Below are 13,817 nucleotides of genomic sequence, written 5' to 3'. Positions count from 1 at the left end.
ATTTTTAGGAACCTCCACACTGACTCCCATGGGCAGTGCACTGACTTGCACTCCTGCTAGCACTAATGGTTCCCTTAGCACTCATCTGAATAGCACTGGCTCTGTGCCTATGCCGGCACTCCCTCTCTGCTTTCCTCTAGTGGCCTGGATGCTTATGTCTTATACTCTAAGGTCTCTGGTTCATTTTGAATTGATTTTATTTACAGGGAGAGGAAGAAATCATGTTCCAGTCTTCTAAATGTGGATAATCTGGTTTCCCAGCAACCACTTATTAAAGAGATGATCTTCAATGTATGTTTTGCATACTTCTGAAAAATCACATAGCTGCAATTGCTTGGACTTATCTCTTGGTCCACTGATACTTTCTTTCTTTTATTCCCCTTTGTGCCAGCCCTATGCTGGTTTTGTTAGCTCTGCTCTACACTATGATTTGAGGTGAGGTATCATGGTACCTCTAGAGATGCTTGTTCTACTTTATTAAGAATCCTATGTCCTAAAGTAGGATCTGTCTTGGAGAAAGTTCCATGAGCTACTAAGAAAAACGTGTATCCTATAGCTGTTCCATGGACTACCCTGTAGATGTCCTTCTTTGATCTGCAATGCAGCTCAATCGTGATGATTTTGTTTGTGCTCTTCTCAATGACCTATAATTCAGACGTATGTTAGCTGCTTTTCTCATCACTGAACTCAAACACCTGACAAGGTGGATCTGTGGATGGAAACGTTCAGCTGGGCTCACAGTTGGAAAGTGTCTTGTGCATGGGAGGAAAGCATGGTAGCAGACAGAAGTGACAGTTGTGGCAGCTACTAGCTCTTATCTACAAGGCTCAGGAAGCAGGAAGCAGACAGGAAAAAAAACAGTTCCAGGCTATGAAGCTCAAAGTCCAACACTGCACGTCACTTCCTATACTGAGGATCCAGCTCCTACAGGTTCCAAATCCCTCCAAAACAGCAGGGCAGCTGAACCAAGTGTGCAAATGTATGAGCCTATGGCAAACACTCACTTTCAAACCACACCGCTCTGCCAATTGTGCCCACAGGTTCATGGCCAGCTCAATGCAAAACACATTTAGTCCAGTTTCCTAAGTCCCCTCATCTTACAGCTCTAACATTCGAAAGTTTAAAGTCTATTCTCTTCTGAGGCTCAAAGTAAACTTTTATTGGTGAGCCCCTATAAAGTTAAAGAATAAGTCACCTCCAACATAGCCTGGTGTAGAGTAAACATTCCCACTCAAAAGGCAGGAATGGACCAAAGCAAAAAAAACATAAAAAATACACAAAAAAGAAAACCAACAAAAAACAAGAACCAGGAGCTGTACCAAGGCAAGGCGGAAAACCTGCCTGGTACCTGGAACTTGTGACAGGTCATGTGTTCTCAGACGGGCTTCTGTAGGCCAGCCTCCAGCTGTGGTGCCTTTGACACACATGGCCTCTCTCTTGGGTCAGTTCTATCCAATGTCTGCAGCTTGTTGGCATCTCCAGTATCTTGGAGTACTCAATACAACTTAGGTATCACCTTCATAGCTTAAGGCACAGCACATCTAGGTGTTCACACAGGAAACCCAACTCTGTTACAAGGTTTTATGGGAAACTGGTGCAAACCCTCATCTAATAGCCCACTCCACTGTTGCATTTTTCATGCCTGAAAAGCCTTGATCATGTGGACAATGCCAGGTTCACTGACAGGTCAGGGTGTCCTTAATCCCTTGGACCATGCTGCAAATTGGGTATTTTGGTGCTAGTACTGAGAACCTTGCCAGTGAATCTAGGAAAGCACTTTCCTGGCTGCAATATGCTATGTGAACTCTGAAGCTCAGTCCTGTGAAATAAATTTGCACTGGGTGAGCTTTGTCCCCAAAGTACCTGTCTGTCTTATTGCCTTGAAAGGTCAAGGTTTATCCTTCCTGATACTAATCTTTCTAAGAATCATGGCCATTCTCACCAACTTTTATCTGGTTCAAGTTCTTTTCCTCATCAAACCGCACATTGCTGTTCACAACTTTTATTGTATGTGAGTACACTGTAGCTATTTTCAGACCCACCAGAAGAGGGCATTGGTTTCCATTACAGATGGTTGTGAGCCACCATGTGGTTGCTGGGATTTGAACTCAGGACCTCTGGAAGAGCAGTCTCTTAACCGCTGAGCCATCTCTCCAGCCCCATCTGTTCACAACTTTAACCAGATACACCCCCTTCTCTTGCCAGAACATTTTTAGTATCTCACCGCTCCACTCTCTGCTCCTACTCACTGTAAATCCAGGTAAACAAAATGCACAATAGTCATTCTGAGCCTGAATGGCCTGCTGCTGTCTTGACATTTCCTCTGCCAAATGAAATAGCTCATCTCTTCGAGCTCCACCATATTCAGGTTCTCAGGACCTGAGGATGGCACTGCCAGACGATCTGGTAGACATGAATGGCTGCTAGTCCTTGATCACTTTGAAGCCCCGTGAGCATGGCTTTCGCTCTCCATGTCTTTCCCACTCACACTAGAGTGGCCTGTCAGGCTGTGTCTAGAGAGATCTGGGGCTATGTTATACTGAAGCTCCAAACGCTTCAGCATTCCTCCGGCACACACGCCAGCTCCAAAGGCCTATAAATTCAGTCAGGTAATGCCAGCAATGACTCCACTTATTGCTATCAAATTTCTGTTTCTTAATTTTCCCATTGCTGTGACAAATACCTGACAAGAAGGCAACCTACAGGAGATTGATTTTGGTTGGTGGTTTGAAGAAATAAAATGCATTATGGCAGGGAAGATGCCAGCCGGGTGACTGGCTCTTCAGTACAAGCTGGGCAGTGACTTATCCCATGGACCAGGAAGTAGAGGGCAAGAGGTAGTCAGGTTAAAAACCTCAAAGCCCACCCTAGTGACTCACCTTTCAAGTGAGGCTCTACATCATAAAGATTCCATTAAAATTAAAAAAATAAAGTAAAAAAACTAACCTGTTATTCAGGGACTAAGTGTTCAAACATACAAACCTAAAGGGGCCATTTTTATATCCATGCTGTAACAAAGGGTTAGGCCATCCATAATTGTTGTATTGGGGTCAGCCTTATGTCCAGTAACATTGTTGGCTTTGTGTAACTCCAGAATCTGATGCATGTATGTTTATAACTGTTAAGTATTTTTATGAATTGTTCACTTCTTGAATGAAGTGATTTTATGTCTCCTAACTAATTTTGAAGTCTGATGTGGGTGTGAATAGTTAGTTCTGCTTACTTAAAGATTTGATTTGCTTGAAGTATCTTTTTCTATCCTTTTACTGCCTGTGAAGTATATTTATTGCAGCCAGCAAACCTTTGGGTCTTGGTTTTTAATCCAACACTTGTTTGCAACTTTCACTTAAAGACTTGAAATCTTGAAGGGTTGGAATTACTGTTCATAAATATGGACTAGCTCCTGTCATTGTTGTAGTTCTTATCAATCTCATCTGCTATCAAACCTTCTAATGAGACATAGTTTCCTGCTTGTTTTCTCGTCCTCTTCAGTGTGTAGGATTCCTTTCAGTGCCTTTTGCAGTGACTGCTTAATGAATTTTAATTAACTTAATGAATTAAGTTTATGATGAATGGCCTTTACTTCTCTTTTAATTATGAAGCGTAACTTTGCTGGTATCAGTAACCTAGGTTTATAGTTTTGTTTGGATTTGGGGGGAGAGGTGTTTTCTTTGAGTTTCTGCTTAGAAATTCATTGCTATTACAATGGGCTTGCTTTTCTATGTAGCTTGACATTTCTGTCCTGCAAACTTCATTAGTCTTTTATTTATCTATACACTTAGTATTTGAAACTATATTACTATATTACTATGAGGCCAGAGTGATGATCCAGTGATTAGAAGCATTTGCTGCTTATGTGGTTAGTTTTGTCAGCCTGGGAAGAGAGAAGCTCAATTGAGGAATGGCCTCTATTAGACTGGCCTGTGGGGACGTCTGTGGAGCATTTTAAATTGATTATCATTATAGGAGGGCTCAGCTCACTGTGGACAATCCCAGCCCTAGGCAGGTGATCCTGTGGTATAGAAGAAAACAAGCTAAGCAAACCATAGGAGGCAAGCCAATAGGCAGCATTCCTCCATAGTTTCTGCCTCGACTTCCTCAGTGATCAACTGTCCCCTGGAAGTATCGGATGAAATTACCCCTTTCCTCCCCAAGTTGCTCTTAGTTATGGCATTTATCACAGAAACAGAAAAGCGAACACTATTCTAGAAAAGACCCGCCTTTAATTCCCTGTGCCAACATCAGGTGGCTTCATCGTCACTGACAACTCCAGCTCCAGGGGAGTCTAATGCCCTTTCCTGGCTGCCACAGGTACTGCATGCACACACACACACACACACACACACACACACACACTCTCTCTCTCTCTCTCTCTCTCTCTCTCTCTCTCTCTCTCTCTCTTTAAAGCTGTATTACATCTGGGGGTCCTTTTTCAGTCATAAATGCTTGAGATTCTAAAATCTCCAAAATCTGGATGTCCAGCTCCCTAAATTTGGGAGAGCTTCTGCTATTATTTTACTCTGTAGTCTCTGGCCCATTTCTCTTTTCACTCTTCTGTGTCTATGAGTCTTAAGTTGATTCGTTTGTTTGTTTGGTTGGTTGGTTGGTAGGTTGGTTTTGAAAGACAGGGTTTCTTTGTGTAGCCCTGGCCGTTCTAAAACTTACTCTGTAGACCAGACTGGCCTTGAACTCAGAGATCAGATGGCCTCTGCCTCTGAGGGCTAAACTAAATGCATGTGCCACCATATGCAGCTTTTAAATTGTTTGGTTGTTTTAAATTATATTCCAGATATTATATTTCTACGTTCTACTTTTAAAAACTTACTGTGTGAATGTTTTAATTCATCTACTACAATTTCACATCCTGATTTTCACTTAATATAAACTATCGGTGAGGCTCCCAACAAGTTTATTCAATTTATCATTTTGTTTTCTAAAGTTCAATTTTTTGAGACACTTGACTTCCTCTTTCACATCCTGAGCTGTCTTTGCTGTTACTCCCGCCAGCTGTTTATTTGTACTCTCTCAAACACTCTGGAGTCCAGTCCTCTCCGTGATTCCATTGAGCTTCTTATAATCATTCTTTTGAAGTCTTTGTCATCCACCTCATTGTCATTAGCTCAGTTACTATGGACTTACATAGAGGAGGTCATGTCGCTTTGCTGTTTCCTGTTTCCTGTGCTCCCTACATTAGGATTCAGTTGAAATACTCACTGTTGCAAACTAGGTTTTGATTTTCTGACAACTGGGTGGCAGATGCAACTTGGTAGCCAAACACTGGACCCATGTGTTTAAGATACAGGGATAAGGAAACAAACTGCAACACACCCCACAGGCAAACGGCTTGATGGGAAGTTGGTCTGCTCTGTTCTCTAAGATGCAGAGGTTAGGCGTCATCTTTGGATCTATGGTAATCTTCTACATCAATTTGGATTCCAATCCATTAGTTAGCCTTCAACAAAGCTACGATGTGTTAAATCAACACGGAAAAGTCAAAGAGGCCCTTGTCATTTCCATGATGGTAAAAATTTATCTCATGCATATTTGAAAGGTGCTAGTTTGGGGTCTATGAAATGGCTCAGTGGCTAACTCCACTTACCACATGAACATGAAGCCCTGAATTTGACCCCAAAATCTTATGATGGAAAAGACCTCCACAGGCATGTTCTGGCATGCCCTAAGTGTTAGCTTACAGGTGACTCCACTGGGCTCCTCCCAGGGGCTTACGTCACAGGCTACCACCACCAGGTGCACCAGGTGCAGGCCTCCTGGAAAAGGATTGCCAGGCCCTCCAGACCCCAAACTCTCTGTTTCCAGCTTTTCTCTCTCCCTTCCCCCTTTCTGTCCTTCTCTGTGCCCCAACCTCTTCTCTGCCCTCATGGCTCTGCTCACATCTGTCGGCCTCTACCCTTTCCCAGGTCCTTTCCCCAGTAAACCTCCTTCATGCCAGATCTGTCGCATAGAGTAATTTCTCAGGGGCATATCTTGGGATGGGCCTGACAGGTACCCCCTTGCCACACCATATTTTATAACACTAATCACCCCCCCCCACACACACACACATACACAAATAAGTAAATATACTTTTAAAGAGTGCCAGGGAAGCAACGGGAGTACTTACCTCTTTCTCTGACCTCTTCAAATGGTTACATCTGTCTAGGAACGGGTACCCTGCCATGACCCACTCCTTCTGTACCAGACTCTGAAATCCAGTAATTGTCCTGAAGTATGGATCCATCATCACTTGAACAAGAGACGCCACCAGACAACTCAAGTCTCTGCCTTCCTCCTCTGTCAATAAAATGGGAAGAAAGTGAAGACCAAGAGAAACCCTGACTGTAGGTTAGGTAATTCAACATTCTATACTTAAACTGCCTTCAAAATAGTCTATGCGGGAACATTTTACTGGATTCCAGCAGCTCTCAAATAGAATAAACTTATTTTTTACAACTCATGTTCTATTTTTATTGGAGATCTATGTGAGCTAAAAGAAGTACTAAAACGTCATCAGAAAGTAAAAGGTAAAATGACAATCCTTTATGTTAATTCGTCGGATTACCCTGATGATGTGGCTGCACCCTGAAGCACTGACCGGAGGGCTTGGCAGCAAATGACTTCCCTATGTCACTGTTTGCTGCTAACAGCAGGCATTGCTCACATTCTTCCTTTTGATATTCTCTCTCATCAGTTACATCCCAGCCACAGGTTTCCCTCATCCTCCTGTCCTGGCCACCCCTCCTTCCTCCTTTCAGAAAAGAGCAGGCCTCCCAGGGATATCAACCAAACATGGCATAGCAAGTTGCAAGAAGACTAGGTACCTCCCCTCATATTAAGGCTGAACAACGCAACCCAGTAGGAGGGAAAGGGTCCCATCAGGAGGCAAAACATGGCTGCTGTTTAACTTCTCAATACTTTGTGGTAGAACATATTTCTAGAATGTATTCTACTACTATTTTGTCAAAGATACTAAATAAAACGAAATCTTTCACTGGGCAGTGGGCATATGTCACCCAGCTCTCAGGAGGCAGACACAGGTGGATTCCTATGAGTTTGAGGCCAGCCTGGTCTACAGAGCAGTTCCAAGGCAGCCAGGGCTACACAGAGAAACAAACAAACAAAAGACAAGAGCCCACGCACGGTCTCTCTAGAGACACGCAGATGACTCAGAAGTGAATGACAGGGTGGAACTGTCTCCATCACATCACGTGGGAAGGCAGCAAGCATTTCTCCTGCCTGGACAGCTATCTTCCTTTTCTTCACAGATCTTTTGTTTTTGAGACAAGGAGTCAATGTAAGCCAAACAGCCCTCAAATTTGTAATAGAGCCAAGGGTGGCAATGAGCCTCCGTCTGTGCCCCAAGTGCTAATATCACAGTTGTGTATCTTGTCATACAATTATTGTCCCTTTAAATAAATTTAGAATTACCTTCATATCAAAACCCAGTAAAAGGATGAGAAAACTACCAACTGACAGCCTTTGCAAATACAGGTGCAATATTCATTAATAAAATATTAGTAAGAAAAATTACTATAAAAAAACCAGGAATTTTTCTCTAGAAGGCAGGATGGATTGCTTTGGCATTTGACAAAATAACATAGTATAATTACAAAATAAAATTTAATAATATTATCTAGAGGCAAACTACCATCTGATATACTTCTATATCTATTCCTAATTTTAAAAAACTAGCAAACTAGGAATTAAAGGAAACCTTATCAGAGGCTTCTCCCAACCCCTACAACTAATACATCATGACTAATGGTAAATTTTCACCCCGAAACCAGAAATGAGATAAAGATGTCTACCATCCATACTTCTACAGCACGCTGTACAAGAGGCTTGAGTCAAAACAATTAGATGGAAGAGAAGAAGTAAAGGCAACAGTATCAAAGAGATTAAAAACTGTACTTGTCAGAAACTATAATCCCTGTGTGCTAAAGATCAAGGGTGAGGGATAGAGGGATGGCTCAGCTAGTAAAATGCTGGCCATGCAAGGATGAGAACTTGGATTGAGACCCACAGCACCCACATGAAACGCTGAGTGAGTGCCTATCGGCCCAGTGCTGGGCAGGCAGGAACAGGTGGATCCCTGATGCTCACCGGCTAAGCAGCCTAATCAAATCTATGAGCTCCAGGTTCAGTGAAAGACACTGTCAAATGGAGGTGGAGAGTGGTTTTGACAATGACATTTAATGTTGACCTCTGGTCTCTACCCCATGAACATGCACATAATACACCACATATATGCAAGAAAAAATTTAAGGAGTCCAGAAAATAACTACCAGAATAAAAGAGTAAGTTCACAAGAACTCTCTCTCTATAAAACAATGAGTATATAATAAACCTGAAAATGCAGTTAAGAAAACACTGTACTCACAGAAACATATAAGAATACCTTAAAGTTACTCAAGAGATTTAAAACACTCTGTATAAGCCTTGTGCAGTAAAACCTGTAACCACTGCTGACAAATGAAGGGAGAACAGAGTAAATGGGGAGGCATTCACTTTATGGTTTTGCCACTCCATAGAGATGTCATTCGCTCTAAACTGATCTATGAACCAATATACACACTCCAGTAGGCCTTTTTTCTAACACTAGAAACTACATGGAAATACCTAAAGTAGTGTTTCAAAGACAGTTAAATGTCTCTATTTTAAAGCTTACTGAACAACCATGGCACTCGAGATAATGTAGTAGTAGCATAAAGAACTGACATAATCTCAATGCAGTAAAATAGTTAAAAATAAACTTTTGCCATTTATACTCAGTGATTTCATAAAAGCACTGAGGCAATTTAGTGGAGAAATGAAGGTCTTTTCAACAAATGATCCATAACATCCACAGAAAAGGGATAATTCAACTTCTTACTGCCCCCCCCATGCACATTCATTCAAAATGGATCAAAGGACCAAATTCTAAGAGCTAAAGCTATAAACATCCTATAAAATAAAACACAGGGAAATGTCCCTGTCTGTGTCCTTGAGTTGGGTAAATGGTTCTTAAATATGATAAAGAAAATTATGATCCATTAAAACATGGAGATATTATGCTCAAAAAATTTAAATTAGTGTTTCAAAAGACAAAAGAATGAGCTGACGGAGGAGAAAATGGTCACAAACCATGTAGGACTAACAGAGTGTACACATAAGTCTTAGCACTCAACAGAGAGATGAAACCCCATAGAGAGATGTAAAGGGAAAGCACAGGGAGCCACACCACTTCGCCTGGGACTGAGTGGTGACAAGGGGGACGGTGGAGCCGACCAGTCAGCATCCTCCTCATGCTGAAGCCGGAACTGGTCCAACAGAAGAAGATATTCTAAAGAGACATTGTGTCCCTAGACCTAAGTAAGCATCAGACCCCAAAGAAATGGGAATCTGCAGGACTCTCGTGCGAGTCAGAGGGCGACCTTGTTCCCCAGGAGGAGACTTTGCAGAGTTCTAGCAGCTTGTCCCACTGAGGCCCAGACAGGGCTGGGTAGGAGCACACCTTGACTGAAGTGCTTAGCTGTGCACATCCTGTGTTTAAACACTGATCTCACTTCAGGACTCAGTCTCATGGACTTGAGGGATGGCTGGATTTCTCTGGCACTCTTCCCAATATGCTCACACTGAGTAAGTCCCTTTTCTGACTTTCCACTTTTAATTTGACTCTTTACTGGCTCATGGAAGATGAATGGCTGGACCTGACTTGGAGCACAAATTGTGATCCCCAAGTGCAATTACACAGCCACTTTAGAACAGTTTGACTGTTTAACAAGGTGGACACGCTACATAACTCAACAGCATAAAACTATCCAAAACACCTTTCTGTGATTAATGTAAGCAGCACACTCTGTCAATGTCCCCATATAGAAACGGCCTAATGCCCATCAACAGGTAAATACATAAACTGATTTACAAAAGATGTGATCCATTTTTTTTACAAGTCAGTTTTACTTAAATGAGGGCTGTCCAACAAAAACATTGTTAGCCATTCATGATCTGAATTTAGTGTATGAATTTACTTTCTGGGATTCTAGTCCATCAGGGCATCCTCTCCCCAGGTAATGCCTTTGTTCTTGTTGGCATCTGTGTAAGAGAATCCAGCAGCCTAGCCTGTCTTCCGTCCAGTCTCATGCTTGCCTCCTTTTCCACAGTGTGACACGGGACACACTTCTGAACAAAAATCTTCTTGCCTTTTTTCAACATCGCCCATTTTAAATTCACTTTGGGCTGGTGACCACCACAAATGTTCAGACTCTTAGACAGACATCCCATTCTCTCCGGATCTATTTTTTAAAAATTGCTCACACACATGACCTGAACAAACCTCATAAACACTTGTTAGATAAATGAAGCCATAGACAAAAGACCGCATACTGTGTGATAAACTATCTAGAAAAGGCATTTCTACAGAGACAGAAAGTAGCCTACTGATTTGGTGCTAAGACACAAGCAGATCTCTGTGAGTTCAAGACCAGCCTAGTCTACACAGCAAGTTAAACCAGTCAAGATTATATAATGAGACACTGTCTCTACTGTCCTCAAAACAAAACAAAACAGCTGGGGAGATGGCTCAGTGGGCAAAGTCTTGCTGTATAGACTGAGCGATGTGAGCTCACATTGTTGGAACCCATGTAAAAGCCAGACAGAGTACTAGTACAAGCATCTGTAATTCCTGTGCTCCCCTACTAAAGGGTGATCCTGAAGCAGCAGGGTTTGGAAGCCTGCAGGCCAGTTAGCCTGCTGTGCACAGCAACAAACAAAAAAAGCCTTGTCCAGAGTAAAAGGCAAAAACCAACATTCACGGTTTTCCTCAGATCTCCTGGGTGACGCTGCATTTGTGTGACCACAATCACAAACGAGATGCCTAGGCTGTCTTTTTTTTTTTTTTAAGATTTATTTATTTTATGTATGTGGGTACACTGTCCCTGTCTTCACACACACCAGAAGAGGGCATCAGATCCCATTACAGATGGTTGTGAGCCACCAGGTGGCTGCTGGGAATTGAACTCAGGACCTCAGGAAGAGCAGTCAGTGCTCTTAACGGCTGAGCTGTCTCTCCGGCCCCCTTCCTAGGCTTTCTGCTTACTAAGGTATGCTCATGTGCGTTATACCCCATCTACATGGTAGGCTCAACGCTCCCAAAGCCTACGTGCATGGGGGAGAGCAGGACTCATTCCCAGTAAGATGGGAGCACGCAGTGGGAAAGAGGAGAAAAATCACTGGCTGCTTCATTTGAATTTGTAATTTCAAATGAGTTTCTTAGGGTCAAAGTTAAACATGAGTAAGAAAGAGCAAGATTAGAGAGGATGCCTTGGCCAAAGTATCAGTCATGGATGGGACCCACCCTCCCAGAATAGAGGAAGGATGTACTACGTGGGAGAGTCTGCCTTTGTGGTGAGCCAGTAGTGTGAGCCAGCATGACAGCACACAGTCACATTTTGCAGTGTGCCGAGTGGTACTGCAGCACTGAGAAAGAAGAGACAGCTAATACTCAAGTTAATGCGGGCAGTCAGGAGCCACAGTGGGCTCCTGTAGCATTCTCAGCAACTATTTCAATTACCTTGCAGGACTACAGAGAGACGCTGGCTTTCAAGAATGTACACAAGTTCAGCTGAGTGTTTAAGGAAAGCCCTGAGGAGAGAGAAGAAAAAGCACTGTTAGTCATCAAACCCTACCATATATAAACGTCTTTGCCTGCTGTGACATCTTGTCCAGTCGCATAAGTATATTTCAAAAGTGCTTAAAATCAAGCAAAACGGAGTTGGGGATTTAGCTCAGTGGTAGAGCGCTTGCCTAGCAAGCACAAGCACAAGCAAGCCCTGGGTTCGGTCCCCAGCTCCGGGGGGGAAAAAAAAATCAAGCAAAACTCATCATCCACTATACACACATACTTTCAACTTTTATGAAGTTCTCTGGCATTGACAGGAATATTCACACTTTAGGGAATAATATCAGGGAGATTAATCAACCATATATTATAAAATAGAGCCTTGTTTACATAATATTAGGGAAACAAAGCTTTAGAGGCAACAGTGAAGCAGTGGTTGTCAGAGGGCAGGGATGAGGGGAAGAAGGGGGAGGCTCAACTATGACAGGGTGGGCACTAAGGAAACCTGCAGACGGTAGCAAGGCTGGCTGTCTGGTTAGATGCTACCCTCCAGTTAGGTAAGAAGCTACCCTGAGGGATGCCAGCTGAGGGGCTTGTGGCTCATTCTACTAACTTTTACTTCATGTGAGCTGATAATTATTTTTTAAAAACGTTAAAAAAGAAAAGTCAACAAACCTGACATATTCTAACCACCGAGTACTTTCCAGTGAAGACAACCACTTCTCTTCAGTTTCTTCAAAAGGCTCTGCATTACATACAACAATGCTGTTAAGCTTCGCTTTACACAATCGACATCAAAGTAAGCACTACCGACACTTACTATAGCAAGCACTTAGGGACACATGCTTATGATGCTTGGGTTTTCTGGTTTTGTTTTTTGTTTTTTAAAGACAGTGCCTTGCCATGAAGCTCAGACTGGACTTAAAACTCTGGTCCTCTTACTTCACCTTCTCAAATGCTGGGGCCATACACATGGGCCACTGCACCAAAGTGACATGCTACAGTTCTATATTAAAGCAGAAGAAAGCGTTCCCTTGGATCTTGTCTTCTACCCTCTGGCTTTTTCAAGGAAATCCTGGAAAGTCCAGCAAGAGCTAACTCTGTGTCCTGAGGGCTGGTGAGTCCTGGCTCCACAGAAAGTGATGCCTAGACTAGATCCCACGTCCTAGCACTGCTGCCCCAGGTCCCATCTTCCCCATGTCTCTTCACTTCCAGCTGCTAAGGTCTCCTACCCTAATAATGCTAGTCAGCATCCAAGACCTGCCACAGAGCCAGGTCCCCACACCCAGAAGGCACAGGGCCTCTAGTCCAAAGATGCCTTCATGAGACATCCTTCTCAGAGCAAAGTGCAACCATCTAAGTCCAGTAGACAGAGCTCTAAGGTCACACATACAATCCATACTGAGCTGAGCCACTAATCTTGACATCTAAGCTTATGCACTGGAATCTCAGTTATATCTGTCTACTGAGCAAATGCTTCTTTAAGGTAGTCTATATCTTTCATGATTTGGGGGAAGTTTAACAGGTTTGTTTTATTTTCTCTCCAAAACCAAGAGAAGTTTAGACTTCATTTTCTAGGGATTGAGTCTCTCTTTATATGCCTCTACTATATTTTTAAGGGACATCACTTTTCCTGGTTGTTACGACACAATTCTTTATTCCTATTCATATGTTATATAGGCACAAAATAAAAATAAAAATGTCATTACCATTGACACACAGTTGCTTAAGTTTTACAAATGCCGCTTGTATTTCTTGGATATTGGGCAAAGTCTTATCCAAATCTGACTTGTAAACATCACTTCTCTGTGGATGACTTTTAGTTATAGCATTGCAAATCCTAGTAAAGATAAAATCCTTTAGTATCTGTTCATACATTCCTCCCACAGTGGACATTTACATTCAGAATTATTTTATACTTCCTGAGATAATTAGACAATGGTGTCAGCCTATGGGGTCTAGTGAGGGTGACAGGCAGTCATTAAGTGGCCATCACACCTCAATCAAATGGAATGTAAGGTGCCTCAGAAATGAGAGGTAGATGAGGCCAAGTCGGTGGAGTGAAGAGTGTTCACCCCATGAAGGAGGAGCATGAAGAAGGTGACCCAGGAGGGAAGAGCCTTGTTGGGAGAGTGAAAGGACCAGATAACTTTCAGGTGGCTGGAGCACAGGAAATGTGGCATAGAAAGAGAAAGTGACAGCACCAATAACACACATGGAG

General features: G+C 42.7%; 1 protein-coding gene across 5 annotated transcripts in view; it reads right to left on the bottom strand.

The window, feature by feature from the left end:
• Nucleotides 1-13,817, bottom strand: part of Mtmr10 (myotubularin related protein 10) — a 51,595-nt gene that overhangs the window by 6,397 nt on the left and 31,381 nt on the right. For all 5 annotated transcript variants that reach the window (XM_087563800.1, XM_087563822.1, NM_001100846.1 and 2 more), the window contains 4 exon segments: nt 13,306-13,436; nt 12,272-12,341; nt 11,549-11,619; nt 6,122-6,291 (listed from right to left, as the gene is read on the bottom strand). In XM_087563800.1, coding sequence (XP_087419926.1) covers nt 6,122-6,291; nt 11,549-11,619; nt 12,272-12,341; nt 13,306-13,436 — 442 coding nt within the window.

Source organism: Rattus norvegicus, chromosome 1 (assembly GCF_021556685.1).
Source record: "Rattus norvegicus strain SHRSP/BbbUtx chromosome 1, alternate assembly SHRSP_T2T, whole genome shotgun sequence".
NCBI classification, from domain to species: domain Eukaryota; kingdom Metazoa; phylum Chordata; class Mammalia; order Rodentia; family Muridae; genus Rattus; species Rattus norvegicus.
Note: the sequence above shows the minus strand (reverse complement) of the source record. Positions and strands in the feature narration are given on the sequence as shown.